The 17,501-nt window shown below is 59.9% G+C and overlaps 1 protein-coding gene and 1 long non-coding RNA gene across 15 annotated transcripts in view; one reads left to right on the plus strand and one right to left on the minus strand.

The window, feature by feature from the left end:
* Nucleotides 1-9,619, minus strand: part of EBF3 (EBF transcription factor 3) — a 128,122-nt gene extending 118,503 nt beyond the window's left edge. For 11 of the 14 annotated variants that reach the window (XM_080596625.1, XM_080596634.1, XM_080596631.1 and 8 more), the window contains exons 1-4: nucleotides 1,443-2,021; nucleotides 1,109-1,265; nucleotides 652-715; nucleotides 138-193 (exon numbers count right to left, since the gene is read on the minus strand). In XM_080596625.1, coding sequence (XP_080452751.1) covers nucleotides 138-193; nucleotides 652-715; nucleotides 1,109-1,265; nucleotides 1,443-1,576 — 411 coding nt within the window. In that variant the 5' untranslated portion in view covers nucleotides 1,577-2,021. Of the gene's footprint in view, nucleotides 1-137; nucleotides 194-651; nucleotides 716-1,108; nucleotides 1,266-1,442; nucleotides 2,022-9,479 lie in introns of those variants that run through there. The other 3 variants (XM_080596628.1, XM_080596627.1, XM_080596624.1) reach the window with 3 other exon arrangements.
* Nucleotides 1,156-2,149, plus strand: LOC308196896. The gene is made up of 2 exons (XR_013952487.1): nucleotides 1,156-1,293; nucleotides 2,019-2,149. It is a non-coding gene; the product is annotated as an uncharacterized lncRNA (long non-coding RNA).
* Nucleotides 9,620-17,501: the final 7,882 nt, after the last annotated feature.

Consider the following 17,501-nt stretch of genomic DNA (forward strand, 5'->3'; position numbering starts at 1 on the left):
AGCCCCGCCGCGGAGCATCCCCGGCCCGACCGCCCCGCGCAGGTGGCCGCGCTCCCGGGGCGCTCCCGGCCGAGGGGACGAGGCGTAAGAGGGGGTGGGGGGGGCCGAGCAACGAGGAGAGAGGAAAACTTTCTCACCTGTTTGGTCATGGAGTCGATGAGGCGAACGTAGAGGTCCTGCTCCGTCCGGACTCCTGCGGGCAAGCAGAGACCCCCGTTAGCCGCTCGCCACCCCGGAGCCACCCCGAGAGCGCCGGGCCGGCCACCGCGCTGCCGCCCAGTAAAAAAATAAAAATTAAAAAATAAAAAAAAAAGGGGAGAAATGGGAGGGGGCCGGGGCCGAGCCTGCCCACGGAGCCCCACGCGTGGGCCGGGGCGCGGAGCCCGCCGTGCCCCGGCGCGGTGACCACCGCTAATTCGCCCCAAGTCCCCGCAAAGTGCCGCTCTGCCGGAGCGCCGATCGATCCCCTTTTTTACTTTCCACTCGAAGGCCGGCCGGTTAATCATGTGAAGTACCATCGACTTATCGATCGGCCCCGGTTTGTTTTCCTGCCGTGCGCCCACCGCCAGCGTCCCGGGGAAGGCCCCGGAGCAGCGGGCCCCGCTCTCCCGGGGGCACGCGGCCGTGCGGAGCGGGGGGAGGCCGACTTACCGTTGCTATACAATAACTGAAGTTTATAGTGAATCCCATTGTTAGTTTTCTCATTGTTTGGCTCCTGCAAGCAACGACAAATAATTACGTTTAGCACGAACGATCAGCGCTCGCCTTCTCCCGCCCAGCAGCCCGCTCGGCCCTGCGGCGGCTCAGCACCGCGCTGGGCAGCCCCGAGCCCGCAGCCCCTTTGCGGGGCGCTGCCGACGTCCCGAGCCCCGCACCTCCAGCCGCACCCCCGCCCGCCCGGCGGCCCGGCCCGGTCCCCGCACGCCCCCCGGGTCCGGTGCCGGTGCCTGCGGCCGGGCGGCGCCGCGCTAGCGGGGCCCGCACGTGGTGCCCCGGGAGTCCCGTCCGAGCCGGCCGGGTTAAACTCGAAGCGAAAATCATCTCCGGGCAATTACAGCGCGAGTAGAGGGGGGGGGGGGGGACAGAAAAGGAAGAGAGACGGACTTACTTTCTCTTTCTCCACAAAGTCCACAAAAGCTGTTCTCTCAATCTCCACTGGCTGCCCCTGCCTGTCGTACAGAGCTAAGACGAAGTGGAAAAAATTGGATTTTCTGAGATTGGAAGGCGGCTGTTTCTCGAAATGCGCCCGAGCCAGCCCCACGCCGCTGCGGGAGAAAACAAGACAAGGCGCGGGTGAGAGCGGCCGGGCGGCGGGGAAGGGGCGCGGGGAAGGGGCGGCCGCGGGGCTGCGGAGCGGGGGCGAGGGCGGCTGCGGAGCGGCGCCGGGGCCGGGCCGGGCCGGGCCGGGCCGTGCCGGGCCGGGGGAGCGGGGGGGGACGTACCTCTGGGCGGCCGTGTTAGCATCCACTACCCCGGCGGTATGCATCCACGAGCGGACCGGGTTCATCCCGCTGCCCAGCGGCTCTTCTTTCATGGTCGTCCCGCCTCTTGGTATATTTTCCTGAATCCCAAACATTAAAACAGATTGGGGCGAGACCAGCTCCGAGCCAAAAGGGGTTCAAGCTGAGGGAAATGTCAGATGCGGGGCGGGTTGGTTGCCGCTGGATTTTCTCGCTCTCTCGCTCGCTCGCTCTCCCTCTCCTTGGCGACTGGAATACAAGAGATGACTTTACTCCCTGTGAGCGGCAGGAGAAAAGCCCAGTTCGAGTCTCGCTTCCTTCTTCAGGCTGTCCTGTATTGGCACGACATAAACAATTTACTGAGTACTTCTGTGCAGCGAGTTGGACGGCGTTCCAGCTTGGTGGGTGCAAAAAAAAAAAAAAAGGAAAAAAGGAAAAAAAAAGAAAAAAAGGAAAAAAAAAAAGAAGGAAAAAGTGTAACTACGGCCGGCGACACTGCGAGGCTTTTTTTTTTTTTTTTTTTTTCGAAAGAATAAATATTTGTGTTGTTGTTTGCAGGCGCGCTCAGCGCGGTGTCATCCTAGTGAAACGGCGTCAAAAAAAAAAAAAGGCTTCGGGACACCGCTGAATCGACCACTTCTGGCGAGGCTTCTCCCGCTCCAAAAGACAAATAAACGCAAAAAAACGACCGCCGCGGAGGTGTTCCCGGGCACGGGAGAGCGGGGCGCGGGCCCGTGGCGTCTCGCGGAATGGACGGCGGCGCGGAGCCCGGCCCTCCCTCCCCCAGGAGCGCCCTTCCCGGGAGCCGGGCCCCGCCGCGGGAGCCGCGCTGTCAGCGTGACGCGGGGGGCGGGGCCAGCGCCATATATGGCCCGGCACGGCACGGCCCGGCTCGGCTCGGCACGGCGCGGCACGGCGCGGCCCCGCTGGGGGGGGGGGGAGAGGGAGAGGGAGAGCGGGGAGCGCGCGCCGCCGTCCCCGGGCTGTCCCCACGGGCTGCCCCCGGGCTGCCCCCGGGAGCACGGCTCGGGGAGAGGGGCTGGAGGTGCGGGCTCGGCACGGCTCGGCGCGGCTCGGCACCGGGGGGCGCAGCCGGACCCCGCCGGGGGGCGCCCAGGCACCTGCGGCGGGAGGGGCCGCCCCCCGACGGGCCGAGCCGGGACAGGGCAGGGCAGGGCAGGGCAGGGCAAGGCCGTCGGGGGGCAGCGGGACGGGGCCGGGGGTCGCGGGGGACAAAGGGGGCCCGGGGTCGGGGCACGGCGCAGCCCCCGGGGGTCGCCCGCGGCTGGACCCCCGCCCAGACGCGGGGGGGGACACGCGTGCACAGAGGGACACGCGTGCACAGATGGGCACACGCACACAGATCCACGCACAGATGTGCGCGCACAGATGTGCACACGCACACAGATGTACGCAGATGCACGCGCACAGTTGCACGGAAATGCATATGTACACACCGAGCTGTACGCACACGGGCACACACACAGTAGCACACCCCCACACACAGATGCACACACGCAGATGCACACACACAGATGCACACACACAAACATACACACACACAGATGCACACACACGCAGATGCACACGCACACAGATGCACACGCACACACAGATGCACACACACACACATACACACAGATGCACAAGCACACAGATGCACACACACAGATGCACACACACGCAGATGCACACGCACACAGATGCACACACATACACACACAGATGCACACACAGATGCACACACACGCAGATGCACACGCACACAGATGCACACACACGCGCGCGTCCACGCCGCGGCCGGCCATGCCCCGAGCCTCCCCCCTGGCTCCTGCCCACGGCCCCGTGTGCGCGGGCACGCGTGTGTATGTGTGAGTGTATATATGTGTGTGTGTGTGTGTATATATGTGTGTATATGTGTGTATATACGTGTGTGTATGCCCGGCGGCCGCAGCCCAGCACCGCCCTGGGTGGCGAGCTTTTTCCGCCCGGTCCGGGTCAGGACTTCCCTTTTTTTCCCCCCCCCCCCTTTTTTTTTTTTTTTGGAATTGCCAGGGTCCGTACGTTAATATTTTAATTAATCGGTGAAAATCGAAGTCCGATTTGTGTTATCAGGAGACCCCCGATCCTTCCTCCAAGGGGCGAGAAAAAAAGATGTGTTAGAAAGCAATCTATTTTGCTGGTGTTGGGGGTTAATGACTATTGCCAAAGATAAGTGAATTATCAAAGCTGTTGCTCTACCCGATCTCAAAATCCATTACATTGCTGGCCGTCTAATTAAATACGTAAGTATAATAAAATCATATTTTATGACTATTTGAGGGTAATGAGATTAGTCTTTAGAAGCGATCGCCACATATTAAAGATGCCACTGTCTATAGAATGTTAATAACCTTAAATCAAAGTGTATGGAAACTATTCATGAGAAATTAAAAGAAAATTCCCGGATTCATAATCAGCCCGGAGCTTTGGAGTTGCAGGCGAACAGATTACCCGGGACGCGCCGGGGGCACGGCGGAGGGACGGAGCCAAGCGAAGTTCGCCCCGGGAGCGGTGCCGGGGCGCTTCCAGCCCCGCCGCCCGGGGGCTGCGCCCGGGGGCCGCGGCCGCCGCCGCCCCGCTACGCGGAACGAGCGCTCCCAAAAGCGAGGCGAAAGCGGCCGGCCCGGCTCCGATTGTGACACGTTTCCTAAAACGCACCGAACAAAGCCGAAGTTGTTCCTTCCCCGCGCTAACGAAAGCGTAATGCCTAAAATCATTTACAGTAGCTTTAATTCAGATTACACGCGCCGAGGCGATTTAAATCTGATTACCAAATTAGGAGGTTTTAAAACAAATCCTTTTAAATCTGATACTGTTGACTAAAGAGGGAAAAAAAAAAAAAAAAGTTCCATAAGCCCATCACATAAGGTAACGATCCTGCCCCAGAAAGAAAGGGAGTTTTAAACCTTTTTGACAACAAATGCAGCTGCCCCACTATTTTGGACGATATTAAGCGAAAATGAATGCAAATCTGTGTTCAGAAGCCATCTGGCCAGAAATAGGGGAATCAGCTGCTCTTCACAACAGGCTCTGAGGCTGAATCTATTTCAGCTCATTTTCTAGATCATCTGGTCCTGCACCCAAAGCGTGGAAAATACGGTCTTTATCATTCACCAACTTTATCTTTTTTTTTTTTTTTCTTTTTTTTTTTCTTTTTTGTGTGTCACTCCACGGCTGGCTGCGAGCCCCGCGCAGGAAGAAGAAACTCGCTCGGGATGGCTCCGTGCTCGCCCCGCACCGTCTCCAGGCGGGCACTGCTGGGAGCAGCCTCCCCCCTCCGCACCGGCGCAAGTTCTCCCCAGCCCGGCGAGGCAGGGGGGAGGCCGCCGAGGGGAGGCCACCGAGGGGAGGCCGGGCCCCGCCGCTGCCTCCCGCAGCCCGAACGGCGGCGGGGCCCGGCCCGGGGCCGCCCCTCCGACCCGGGACCTCCCCGGCTGTTTTGCGGCAAGGCGAAGCGGAGCGGAGGCCGGGGGGCCGGGGAGGGGAGGCCGGGGAGGGGAGGCCGGGGAGGGGAGGCCGGGGAGGGGAGGCCGGGGAGGGGAGGCCGGCCTCGCCCCGAGCACCTTGCGCGGAGCAGGCGGCGGGCAGCGGGGCCCCGGTCGCGGCCCGGCGCCGGGCGGGCAGGGGGTGTGAGCGGCTGCCGGGGGCGGCCCGAGCCCTCCCGGCTCCGCGGCCCTCCTCCTCCTCCTCCTCCTCCTCCTCCTCTCCTCCTCCTCCTCTCCTCCTCCTCCTCCTCCTCCTCCTCCGGCGCGCCGCGCCAAGTCTCCCTTTTGTGTGAATTTACGGGGTGAGGCTTCAGTGATCCCCCCGCAAATTTGCATTTAAATAGCGACATCAAGCGATTCGCGTGCCACACACCAGTGGGCTCCCAGATGTCACGGCGGAGCCGGTCAGATGGCCGCAGCCCAGCTGTCCCCCGGCGCAGCCCCGCCGAGAGCCGCCGCTCCCCGGCCTCCGCGCCCCGGGCGCCCCGGCGCTGCCGGGCACCGCCTGCCGCGGCCCGGGAGGGGAGGGAGAGCCCCGCACGGCCGCGATAAATCACGCCTCGCATCCCTGCCTCCTCCCGCACCGCACGGCATAATAACACATAATCACACACTGTACATGGATCGCGCAGATTAAAATTGATAGCCTCATTTCCACAGCTGTTATAGGATTCTCCTAAACTTTATTATTATTATTTTTTTTTTTCCCCTCCTCGGGACAATCCTCTCGGGACTATTATCTTAATCATTTCACATTTTTCCCCCTGAAAGAAAACGCCGCGTTTCGGTGGTTTAAATCACGCAACTTGGAGCCCGGCCTTCCCCGGCAGGGCGCTGCCGCCCGGCCCGTGGGGGCTCCCCGCACCTCCCCGCACCTCCCCGCACCTCCCCGCACCGCTCCGCACCCCTGGGCAGGGCCGGGCCGGGCCGGGCCGCTCTCGGTGCCGCGGGCCGGGGGCAGCCCCGGGGGCCGGGGGGGCCCCGCCGGCCCGGTGCGCGCTTGCGGCGCGCGTATTTCAGTTTTATTGTTCGAAGGCGCCTTCATCATTAACGTGCACGGTTCCAGGAGGTGTAATTTATGCCCGATTTAAGCGAAACAAATCTCCGCTAACTCTTGTCTCCTGTGCTCCGGAGCAGTGATAAATTCGCTTTTTCGGGTATTTTCGGCAGAGCGCCGGACGCCCAGGCAACTCGGCTCCGCCGCTGGACGGGCACCTCCCGGCCTCGATGCGAAGGGCGAGGCGCAGCTACCGCGGGGGCGCAGCGCCGGGGGCTCCCCGGTCCCCGCTGCGCGCTCCCTGCGCGGCCCCGCTGTGCCCGGTGCCCTGGGCTCGCCGGGACCCCCCTCCCCGACGGGCCCCCAGCGCCCGCCGAGGGCGAAGCTGCGGGGCGGAGGCAGGGGGGAAGGAGGCTGGGAGGCCCCGCGCAGCCGCCCGCACCCGCGCAGCCTCCCGCAGGGCCGGGACCTCTCGCCGCCCGGCCTCCCCCGCCGGCCTCCCGGTGCGGGTTCCCCAGCGCGGGCCGCTTTCGGTCCTGCCCCGGGTGGGCACCCCGCAGCCCCCCGTGTCCCCCCCAGCGGGGCCCGGCCGGGCTCTGGGCTGCGCGCCCCGGGGAGGCCGTCGGGCGGGCCTCCGCTCGCGAGGCCGGGATGCGCAGCCTCCCGAGGGGAGGCCGGGAGCCCCGCTCCGCACCCCGCGCAGCCCCCGGCGGGGCGCATCGCTCCCCCCGCCCCGGCCCCGAGGCCGCAGGGGGCTGGCGCGCAGGGGCCGCGCAGGAGCCGCGCAGGAGCCGCGCAGGCCTCGGGGCAGCCCCGCGGCCCCTCGGCGCTTCCCCTGCGCCCTTCCCGCAGCCCTGCGCGCCCCGGGGCCGGGCCTCGCGGGGAGGGGGCGCAGCGCAGGGCCCCCGTCGGGCCGCGGTGCGTTCCCCAGCCCGGCCCCGCGCGGCTCCGGGCGCGTTTTCCCCCTCCGCGCCCCCGCCGTTGTTAAACCGGGAATTTGCCCCTCAACCAAAACCGCTCCAACTTGGGCCGTGCCCGCCCGCGGCCAGGCCCCCCCGGGCGGCCCCGCTCCGGGCGCAGCGCGGGGTGCGGAGCGGGTGCGGAGCGGGTGCGGAGCGGGGCCGCGGGGAGCTGCGGCCGGCCGGGTCCTGCCGCGCCGCCGGCACGATCCGAAGTGAGTCCGACTGAACAAACAAGGATCGATCAGATAATTTCAGATATTATAATTGGCTTTAATTAAACACACTTCGTTCTAATTAACTCTGAAATTTTAGCATGCTTTGGGACGTTGGTGTCTGATTTGATATTGTCAGTCCAGATGTCCTAATAAAATTCAATCCTCCACTCAAGACTTCAATATTCACTAAGAACAAAATGCAAATTAAATGTAAAACCTAAAGTATCGCCAAAGGTATAATCAAGAAAGGTGTCTCAAAACTTCTCACTTTTTATTACGCAGTAGTTAGAAAATGCAGATTACATCCTAACAAGACCTCTACTGAATAATATAAACCTTAACTCTTTCCTGCTCGGGGCTTGCTCTCCCCGACGCTCTGCCCTGCGGGGACTCGGGAGCTCCGGATGCCACCGCACGGCGCGGCCCGGGGCCGGCATCGGGGTCGGGGCCGGGGTCGGGGCCGGGGCCGGGGTCGGGGCTCCGGCCCCGCAGGACGCGCCCCGGCCCCGGGAGGCGGCGGGAGCCCCGCGGCCGGGCCATGCTGCGCGGCGGCCGCTGCCCGGGCCAAACTTTGGGCTCCGAGGGCAGCCGGCAGCGCCCACCCGGCACCCGCGGGGCCGCCGCACGGCCGGGGACAAGCGGCTGCGGGCACCGGGGACCGGGCACCGGCGCCGGGCACCGGCACCGCGCACCGGGGAACGGTCCCCGCCGCCCGCCCCGCCGCCGGCCGCTGCCCGGCCGTCTCCCCGCGGGCGGCCGCGGGCCGGTGAAGCCCTCCTGGCCCCGAGGGCCGCTCCGCAGCCGCGGCCGGTCCCGGCTCCTCGGGGAGCGAGCGCCGCGCCCCCGCTGCCCCGCCGCCTCCCGAGCCGGGCGCCCCGCCGGCCGCAGCCCCGCTCGGTGCGCGGAGCCGGGCGAGCGGCGCTCGGAAAGGAAGCTATTCCCACATTAGGCGTTTGTATGTTTTCCATGCTAATGGAGTCACTTAAAGCTGTTGCTAATTTAACTTTTTAAAAAGGCCGCAGCGCGGTGATTTGCATTTTCTTTAGGATGTTGAAATGAAGGGAAAACTGCTGGGCGGCGAGGCTGCCCAGAGCATAGCTGGGGGCCATGCAGAAATAAAAACAGAGAAAGAAAAGAAGAAAGAAAGAAACTGCCTTCTCTCCTAGACTATTAATAAGCAATTTGTCCCGCTGAAATTTACATGGCAAAGACCAACGCGCCGGGCGCCCGGCTGCTGCCCGGCCCCGCCGCCTCGGCCCGGCCGGGTCCCCGCGGGGCCGCCGCGGCTCCGGCATCTCCCCCCGGCCCCCGCAGCGCCCCGCAGCCCCCCGCAGCCCCCCCCGCGGCCCGCGGCCGCCGAGCTCCGCGCCCCGGGGCCGGGTGCCGGCGGCGTCCCCGAGCGCTGCGCGCCGCACCGCGCCCTGCTGCGGGCGGACAACAAGTGCCGAGCCCGCCGCCGCTCCCGCTCGCCGGCTTCCCCCTCTCGGCGCAGAGGAGGCGGCCGCGGCTGTAGCGTGGGGACGGTGTGCCATCTACAGGACGCTCCCCGCCCGCCGGCCCCGGCTCTCGGCGGCCCCGGCCGGCCGCTGCGCCAACTTTTCGGCAGCGCCTCCAAACTTCGCCGCTGCGAAGGGGCGCGGCGCCGCCCGCGATTTTCAGACGTTCGGTTAAAAGCCGGGAAGCGCGAAGATAACGCGGTTTGATTTGTTAGTCCGGCGCCGCGATTTGAGAGTTGATGTCCCCAAAGACCAGGCTAGCTTTTTCCCTTTATTTATTTTTATTAAAACATCAATCTGCTCCGGAGCTGGGTGAACTCGGTTTCACCTAGAGAACATAAAATTCTCCATAGCGAGGAAATAAGCACCTTTCATAAATCAGCGGCGCTCCTGACAGACCGATCAATTTGGGGTTGTTAATCCGAAAGGAGGAGTTTTAATTGCTTCCTGCGCCTCAGCGCGGGCACCTCGGCGGGGCGGCTCCGGCAGCGCCCGGCTCTCCGCTGTTGTGCTCGGCGGGGGAAAAAAGCCCCGGAGGCTCGGGCGCGCCGCCGAGACCCCGCGCGGAGCCGCGCAGCGCCGCGCAGCGCAGCCCCGGCCGCGCAGTCCGCGCGCAAGCGGCCGCGCCGCGGCCGGGAGCGAGCGGCGCCGCGGCCGGGCCGGGGGCGCGCAGGGGCGCGCGGCCGGCCGCGGGGGCGCGCGGCCCGGGCCAGGTAAGCGGGCGCCCCGCCGCCCCCGCCGCTCCCCCCCCCCCCCGTCCCCCCGCGCAGGGGCGCGCAGCCAGGGAGGCCTCGGGAGCGGGACCCGCGGACGGGCGCTTACCTTTGGCGGCTAATTGGGCCGGGGAGAGCTTTGCCCCGCGCGGAGGGCAGTGTTTATTGAGGAGGGGACCGGCGGAGGAGTGTGTGTGTGCTGGGCGCGCTTTAATACACGACTTACCCGCCGCAGCCTCGCCGAGGCTCTGTGGGGCACGGCGGTGCGCGGAGCGCAGCAGTGCGCAAGCGCCCCCCCTGCGCTGCGCGGGCGGGAGGCGGGCGGGGGGCGCGGGGCGCCCGCGGGGGCGGACACGGCGGGGCGGGCAAGGCGCGGACCCGGCCCGGCCCGTTTTGGCCTGTCCCGGCCCGGCCCGTCTTGTCCCGTCCTGTTCCGTCTTGTCCCGTCCCGTCCCGTCCCGTTCCGTCCCGTCCCGTCCCGTCCCGTCCTGTCCCATCCCGTCCCATCCCGTCCCCTCCTGTCCCAACCCGTCCCCTCCATTCCCGTCCCGTCCCGTCCCGTCCCGTCCCGTCCCGTCCCGTCCCGTCCCGTCCCGTCCCGTCCCGTCCTGTCCCAACCCGTCCTGTCCCAACCCGTCCCGTCCCGTCCCGTCCCATCCCGTCCCCTCCTGTCCCAACCCGTCCCCTCTATTCCCGTCCCGTCCCGTCCTGTCCCATCCCGTCCCGTCCCGTCCCGTCCCGTCCCGTCCCGTCGGGGCCGTCCCGCGGAAGCCGGACCCGCTGCCCGGGGTGCGGAGCGGCCCCCGCGGAGCGGAGCCGAAGGCGGCTGTGTGCGGGCGGCCCCGTCCCCGCTGGCCACCCCCGGAGCGGCGGCAGGGCAGGAGGAGGTGAGCCGGCCTCGGGGCGAGACGCGTCGGAGGGCGGCAGCCTCCTGGCGGGCGGCGGCCCCGGTGGCCTTTGCCGTGGGAATTCACCGCTCTCGGCTTTCGGCGGCAGCGGGGAGAAACTGCCGGAGACGCCGGCGAAATCTCTTAAAAGTATTTAAGTGGATGTAATTTGCCCACCCCGGCTGGAACGGATGCTTACAACTTGCATTCCTTTGTCATACGGAATGCCATGTTAGCAGACGCGGGGCTTCAAGCAACTTCGCAGTGCCATTAATCTTTGATTTTGAAATCCATGTGGTCCTACAGGCAGTGCACCGTATAAAGAATATTACTGGCTAGAGCAAATTTTATTCTGTTTATTTCTGCTCTGCCTCCCCTCCTTCCTCCAGCCCAGTACACGAACTCGTGCAGCATTGGTTCGTCTTCCAGGAGGGGAGAGCTCCCGCTTTAGCCAGCTCTCTGCTACCACCACGGATACTTTCTAGCGATCCAGCGTTTTTGGAAGTGATGTGCACTTACACGATGTGAAGGTATCCGGAAAAAAAAAGGAGCAGTTTCCAAGTCAGGCAGACTCCTGTATTGAAGGGCAGTTTGGGAATGGAGCTACATGTATTAAAAATACGCCTATCCATGCCGACCTTGGGTGTACATTCAAGTAACGCTCACTTTCAGGGTTGTGCTGCCAGCAGCTCTCTCCTGCTTTGGTTGTAGTTCGCCATGCTGCACAGCACGACAACCCACACGGGAGCTCGGCAGCTGCCTCAGCAGCTGGCCAGATGTGCCATGGGGTGGCAGAAGTGGGGTGCAGACCCAGGAGAGCCAATGCAACCCAGGTCCCGCTCCCTGGTGTCCCCAGGGGACCCCACCACCATTGCACTTAGGGGAGGCTGGTGCTCGGTCGGGTGCTTTCTGCGTTGGGGCTGGAGCGTGGCTGAGGGCGCTCAGCTGCTGCTGGCCCTGGGGCATCCTGGCACGGCAGCTGGAGGACCTGGACATTTGCTGCTTTACAGCACGCTGATTGCCTGGTTGGTACAATCCTGGGCACTCTTTTGAGGGAAGGTAGTTAAGTTTATGCAGAGGTGCCTGGAAAACTGAAAAACGCACAGATTTTAAAAAGTCTTCCTGAAGGGAAAGACAAAAAGGGCTCCTGTGATTGCTGTGAAATCAGTGGGGAGGAAACGTGGAGGGAGGTGTGGTGCGAGGTGGCTGCTGTGGGCCTGGGTGGCTTCACCCACACCAGCACCTCGCCATGAACCCAGAAACCTGCTGCTGAAAACCTTTGGTGGGTTTGTTTTCATTGTCCAGTGACTATTTGTTGTGTAGCGGCGGAGGTAGTCTCCTTAAGATAAGTGGGTATTCACCAAATATTCCTAAAGCAGGTTCTTGGCGTGTCCTCAAGCTGCTCCCAAGGCCGCCGGGCTTTCTGCAGCAGCACTGCGGGGCTGCCATGCGCTCTCCCAAAAACTCACCTTCAAACCAAGGCACACAGCACTGCCTTCGTTATGGCCCACAGAAGAGCTGTGCAGCGCATAAGGCTTGAAAATTAATTGTGCCACTCTCCTTCTGCTGCGAGGAGCATTACCAACCCACTTTTTAAAATTTAAAAAGATCATATATTTTTCACACGCTCCTTGTGCTCTGCAGAAAAAGAAAGCTTGATTATGCTCCAGCCTTTTAAATCAACAGCCTGAATACAAACTAGTGGGTGACTGAGCAGCGTCAGGTATTTTAAACACCAAAATCACGTTCCCTTCGGTGCTCTGGACCAAATAGATGTGGCGCGGCCGCGCTGCAGTCAGAGGGCTGCTTGCAGGTAGCGGCGCGCCTTTCATTCTGACACCGTGTGTAGTCTTGGCGTCTCTCACTCCCGGATTAAATTACAGTGCTCTGGGACTGCTGTCTAACGGCAGCTACTTAAGTTATTAGAGTAGAACTGTGACAACATCTTGGTGCTCCTTATCTCTTTATTCTTAGCTCACTTTTTAGTGCACTGCACTCTCTATCAGCAGTTTTCATTCCTCCTTCTTTAATCTTACCTCCAGCCTTCAGTGTGCTCGAATGGCTCCTTTCAGCGCTGAGGCAGTGAAACTCCCGACTCCAGCTCTGCGGGGATGCTACAGAAGTGAGCGGTGACGTTTCCCCACGGTATAAGCGAGTTACCTTTGCAGTTTCACTCTTCCATCAGCCTGGGGCATCTTGTCTGCTCCCAAATCAGGGTATTCCTCACGGCAGCACGCGTCTGCAGCTCCTTTTCAAGTGGACATGCTGCAACCACGTCCCAACGCGTACAAAATACGCCGTTAAACACTTGCAGCTCACAAAACTCGCCTCGTACGTGGGAGGCTGAACCCGGGCACCGAAGTTCCTGCACGCCGTGTCAGCGACAAGTGTTCGAGGGAAATCTCCGTGGTGAGGGCTGTGTGGTCATGATCCGCGTGCACCCGTGCACTGGAGTGAGCGCCGCGCTGCTGCGCCCTGCGACAGGACTCGGTGTGCCACCGGCAGAAGGATGCACGTGCACGGCACACCTCCGAGTGACTTCACGGAAAAACATTTCTGATGCTACCAGGCAGCCCTCCGTACGGGACCCAGTGTGTCACCGAAGCCGTTTCGCTAAAGGGGGATTACTTTCAGCTCGTGCGTGATTTTTGGCCGCCTTGTATAAAGATTCTCCGTTTTCAGTAATTACAAGATCATTTTCCTTCTGTGCCGGAATCTCTTCCAGTTATTTTTTTTTTTTTTCATGCAGAAGGGGAAGCAAGGAAAGTACGGTGACAGAAAAGGTCACGCTCCCCGAACCATTAAAAAAGTAATGTCACCTCCTCCAGCGCTGGAGGTTAAATACTTGAGTGGGAAGTGTCAGGGATGTGCGAGGACACTGACTGAAGCAGCGCCCCTTCGGCGAGCAGCCGGCTGCGTGCACCGCCTGCAGTCCCCCGGCTCGGGGCCTCCCGCAGCCGGGGTCGCGGGGCGGGAGGTCGCCTATCAGGCGGCCGCGACTTCAAGCGAAAATGTGAAAATGTGGCAGCGGCGCTCGCCAGGGAGCCCGCGGACCAAAATCACAAAAACTTCGGCAGCCGCCGCAGCCTGTCAGGCCAGCAGAAGCGCAGGCGGCTGTTCTGCGCACCAGGAGCTAAAGCCCAACGCAGCAGCGACAGGCAAGGCGTGCCTCCAGGCCTGTCCGGGGGTGCAGAAGCGCTGCGGCCTGCCGATGGAGGCAGGTGGAACGAGGGGGGGAACGTGAACGTTATGAAAAAATTAACAACTGCAATGAGAATATCGAATACAAATATCGCTAGCGGAGAACTCTGCCAGCAGGCTCAGCTGGAAATTGTCTTAGACACCACGGTAGAAAGATGCTTTCTTTTTAAAAGGAAAACTGCCTGATCAAGACATGCTTGCACGGCAATATACTTGCAGGGAGAGAAAGTTGGAGTTACCGTCTTCAATTACGTGTACTTACTGCATTCTTCTCTTAGAAAAGGACAAAATACATCTAAATGGACAATTATAACATTGTCCAAACACGTACCTTAGCTGGGTAGTTCAGTTCACACCCGAGAGTCGCACAGGGCACACAGGAAGAAGCCCCAAGGCAAAAATACCGCGGGCATTTCCGAGCGGCCTGCACAGCCTGGTTGGCAGCCTGGCTTCCAGCGGGAGCTGCCCGGAGAGCTGCTCCTCCTCTCCTCACGGCAGGAGGGAAGCAGGAGAAGGCCCTCGGGCTGTCGAGTTTGTACCCTGCGTGCGCCCACCACGAAGGAACCCAGCAATGCCCACCCCGGCTGGCCAGAGGCCTCGAGGTCGGGCTCCCAGCGCAGGAGGAGCGCTGGGTGCGTGGTGCCGCCCCGGTTCAGGTGGTGTGGGTTTGCTGCATGGATTATAAACCTGGCTGGTCCTCCCGGTTGGGCGGTTTTATGGAAAAGGAGCTTCGGCTGAACAAAAACCAGCAAATAAAGCAGGACGTGAGGTAAAGAAGGTTGCAGGTCTTCATTTCTTCTAAGGCAAAATGGCTGGCTCCAGGTGTCAGCACCTCGCAGACCTGCCCGGACACGTTTTGAACCCGTTAAATAATAGATTTTTGTGTGTTTTTATGTGTCCCCTTTGCTTTGGGTGGAATTTTATCCACATTCTGTTTATCTCTATTAAATTACCAGCAAAAGCCGTGTTTTGCTGATTGAATTTACTTCATAATCAGATGCTGAGTTTTTATAAGACACAAATGTTTAACTGTCCTTTTATTAATTGAGATCATAGAAGAGATACTTAAGAGCTTATTTATTATTTATTGCATTTATTTTACTGTAATAGTGAAATTTAGACATGAAATAGGATACATGCTTTCTAAAATAATCCCCTATGCCCTGCTCTAGTGAATCAATACTGAACTGAAGCTGGCCACCACGACATCACAAATCCTAGAAAGCAAGGATTTTGGGGATAAATAAATAAATTGCGTAATTCACCGTGAATATTAGCAATGCCTGAAGGTCTTTGCTGCCTGCAGTTACCCACTCCAGCACTCTATTAAAAAGTAACACTGAAAACACGCTTTGTTAGCTTCTTTATTTTATTTTTAAGCAATAGATTTATCTCCTCCTTTTGCTCTGCTTTCACACTCTTTTATAGGACTCTCAGACAGTCTACAGATGGCAGTTGACACCTGTAAACCTCACCTGGCACCGTTCAGCAACATAAAACACCGCGACGCGATTTATCTGGAACTTTCAATGCACAAAAAAAAAAAAAAAAAAGAAAAAAAAAGGAAGCATTGGTTAGAGCGGGTAACAAACTCTCCCATTCCGTCCTAATGACAGCAATGTCGGGCTGCTGGGCTTCCCGGCTGCCCGCACAGCTCCCTCCGTGTAACTGCTCGGCAGTGCCCGGTGCGGGGCAGCCTCAGCATCCTTCCCTGGAAGGCACCGCCGGGCCCTTACGTGCCTCCGTGCTGCTTTTTAATTTTATTTAACTCGATAGATTTAAATTAGTGAAAGAATAATAGAAATGGGACAGGAAAAGTCTTGTTTTATTACTTTGAGAGCCCTCGCCAGCGCCAGGTTCAGGCAAGGCGCTTCGATGCTTCCCCTGAGAGCCTGCTCCGAGCACACACTTCTCAGTTAGGTTAATTTTTTTTTCTCCTTTTTTTTTTTTCTTAAAACTTTCTTTGCCAAGCTTGGGCACTCAAAGGAAAGAAATAAAAACCAGGATTTGCAAGGACTGTCCTGGGGTATTTCTCCTTGAATGCCTGTAGTCTCAGAGTGGCCTGAACACCCAGGAAGGCCCATTAATTATATATTTATTTCATTTGAAGGCTGAGAGGCTCTTGTATTCAGACGGTCGCAGCATCTGTAAATCTAAGCACTAAATCTTGTGCTAATCCTGCTATTCACAATTATGTCAAGTTTGATCATCTGAAGAAAGCCGCCTCCTTGCTTGGTATTTATCATCTTTCAGACAGTAGTAGACAGTGATCTTTTACTCCCTCATGCAACATTTCAGCAAGCGTTATATATTTCAGAGACATTTTCGTGTATGTATATGCTACGAATTGTATGCAATATCCCAGAATGGTTCCACCAGTAGCGTACAGGGAAACATTACAGTATTAACCACCTCTCACCTCGCCCATTACGGTGTTTCTTTCCTGAACATACTGCAGTATAAGAAGCATCTGATTTCCTGTTTAAGTGCCATATAATCACTTGTTACACATAACAGCACACTGCCTTCTAACGCTTACATCCTGGGAGCCGTGCGAGTGCTTCAGCGATCCGGTGTGAGTCGCTGAAGGCATCGGGCCCGATCCCTGGGATAATACAGGCCACGGGGCTTCCTGAACTCCTGCCTGGATGTGGACACAACTTATAATATTAGTTAAAAAGAATAAAAAATAAAATAAAATAAAATAAAATAAAATAAAATAAAATGAAATAAAATAAAATAAAATAAAATAAAATAAAATAAAATAAAATAAAATAAAATAAAATAAAATAAAGTTGTAATAGAGAATACACAACAGCTCCTGGTAAGTGTTTTCTGTTGGTTAATCACTCCTACTGATGCAATTTGCTCCTCATTTTCTGTACAAATGTACCATGCCTCCCCTCCTGGGTCCTGGGCCTCACGCTCCGGGCTGCCCTGTGTGGTGGATCCGCAGCTCAGTGAGCCCAGATCCGTGCACAAAGCAGGGAAAAGCTCCCAGGGCCCGGGCAGAGCAGTTGCTGACGCGTGGAGCCGAATCTGGGGCTTTGGCCTCTGGCTGTGTCCGCAGCTCTTCCGCACGGCATCTCCTGCTCCTCGACAGCCCTGCCCGCAGCCTGCTGGTTAGCTCTGCCCAGCGAGGTCCCGGCCCGTACGGCGCAATGATGCAGTCAGAAAAATTCAGTGACTGCACGTGGTGGCTTGAGAGGTTCCACACCTTTCCACATTTCTCCTCGGGACTGCGGCGCAGGCGCAGGGCACAGCCCGGGGAAAGAGCTCCCTGCCTTGGAGCATCACTGCAGCGACGTGTCCCCGGGCACGCAGCACCCCTGGGGCTCCCCCAGGCTGGGTCTGAGCAGGGTTTGGGGTTTTCTCACTTCCCCGTGGCACAGAGCAGGGGCGGCCTGGGCCGTGCGAGCTGCCAGGCACTGCTGCTGCTTTCGCCGGGAGGAGCGGCCTCGGCTCGGGTGCAAGCAGCAGGCCCGGGGAGGATTTGTTGGGAGGCTCTCTTGGAGGTGGCATCTCCCTTGGGACAGGAGGGTGTGTGTGTGTGGGGGGTTGTTCTATTCTGCATCCACAACTGCAGGTCGGTGTCTGCTCGTTACGGCTGGAACACCGCAGGGATGTAATCTGAGGGCTGTGATTTCACGGTGACGACGCCAAAGTCAAGAAACGCGACTTCTGTGCGATGTGAGGACACCAAGCCACCCATTATGGGGCTCCTCTGGCAGTGCACGGGAGCCGCGATGCCCCCAGCCCCCCGGGCAGCAGCCTGGGGCTCTGCTGGAGCCCCCCCAGCTCCGGCAGCACGCTGCTCCTGCGCGTCCCTGGCTGTGCTGCGGAACAGGGGAGAGGGGTGCCTTGGACTCAGGACTAGCAATATTGCAGTAAAGTAAATCCATAAACCAAGGCAAAAAGAGTTAATATATAAATCGACTGTATTGACTTAGAAGTGTTATAAATGCCACTAAATTCAAAATAAGGTCTCAAAATCAGGCACATGTAAAATACTGAGGTAAGCTGCCTGTGGAAGGAAGCCCTGT

This window comes from Anser brachyrhynchus (genome assembly GCF_964034855.1).
Source record: "Anser brachyrhynchus genome assembly, chromosome: 6".
Classification (NCBI taxonomy): Eukaryota; Metazoa; Chordata; class Aves; order Anseriformes; family Anatidae; genus Anser; species Anser brachyrhynchus.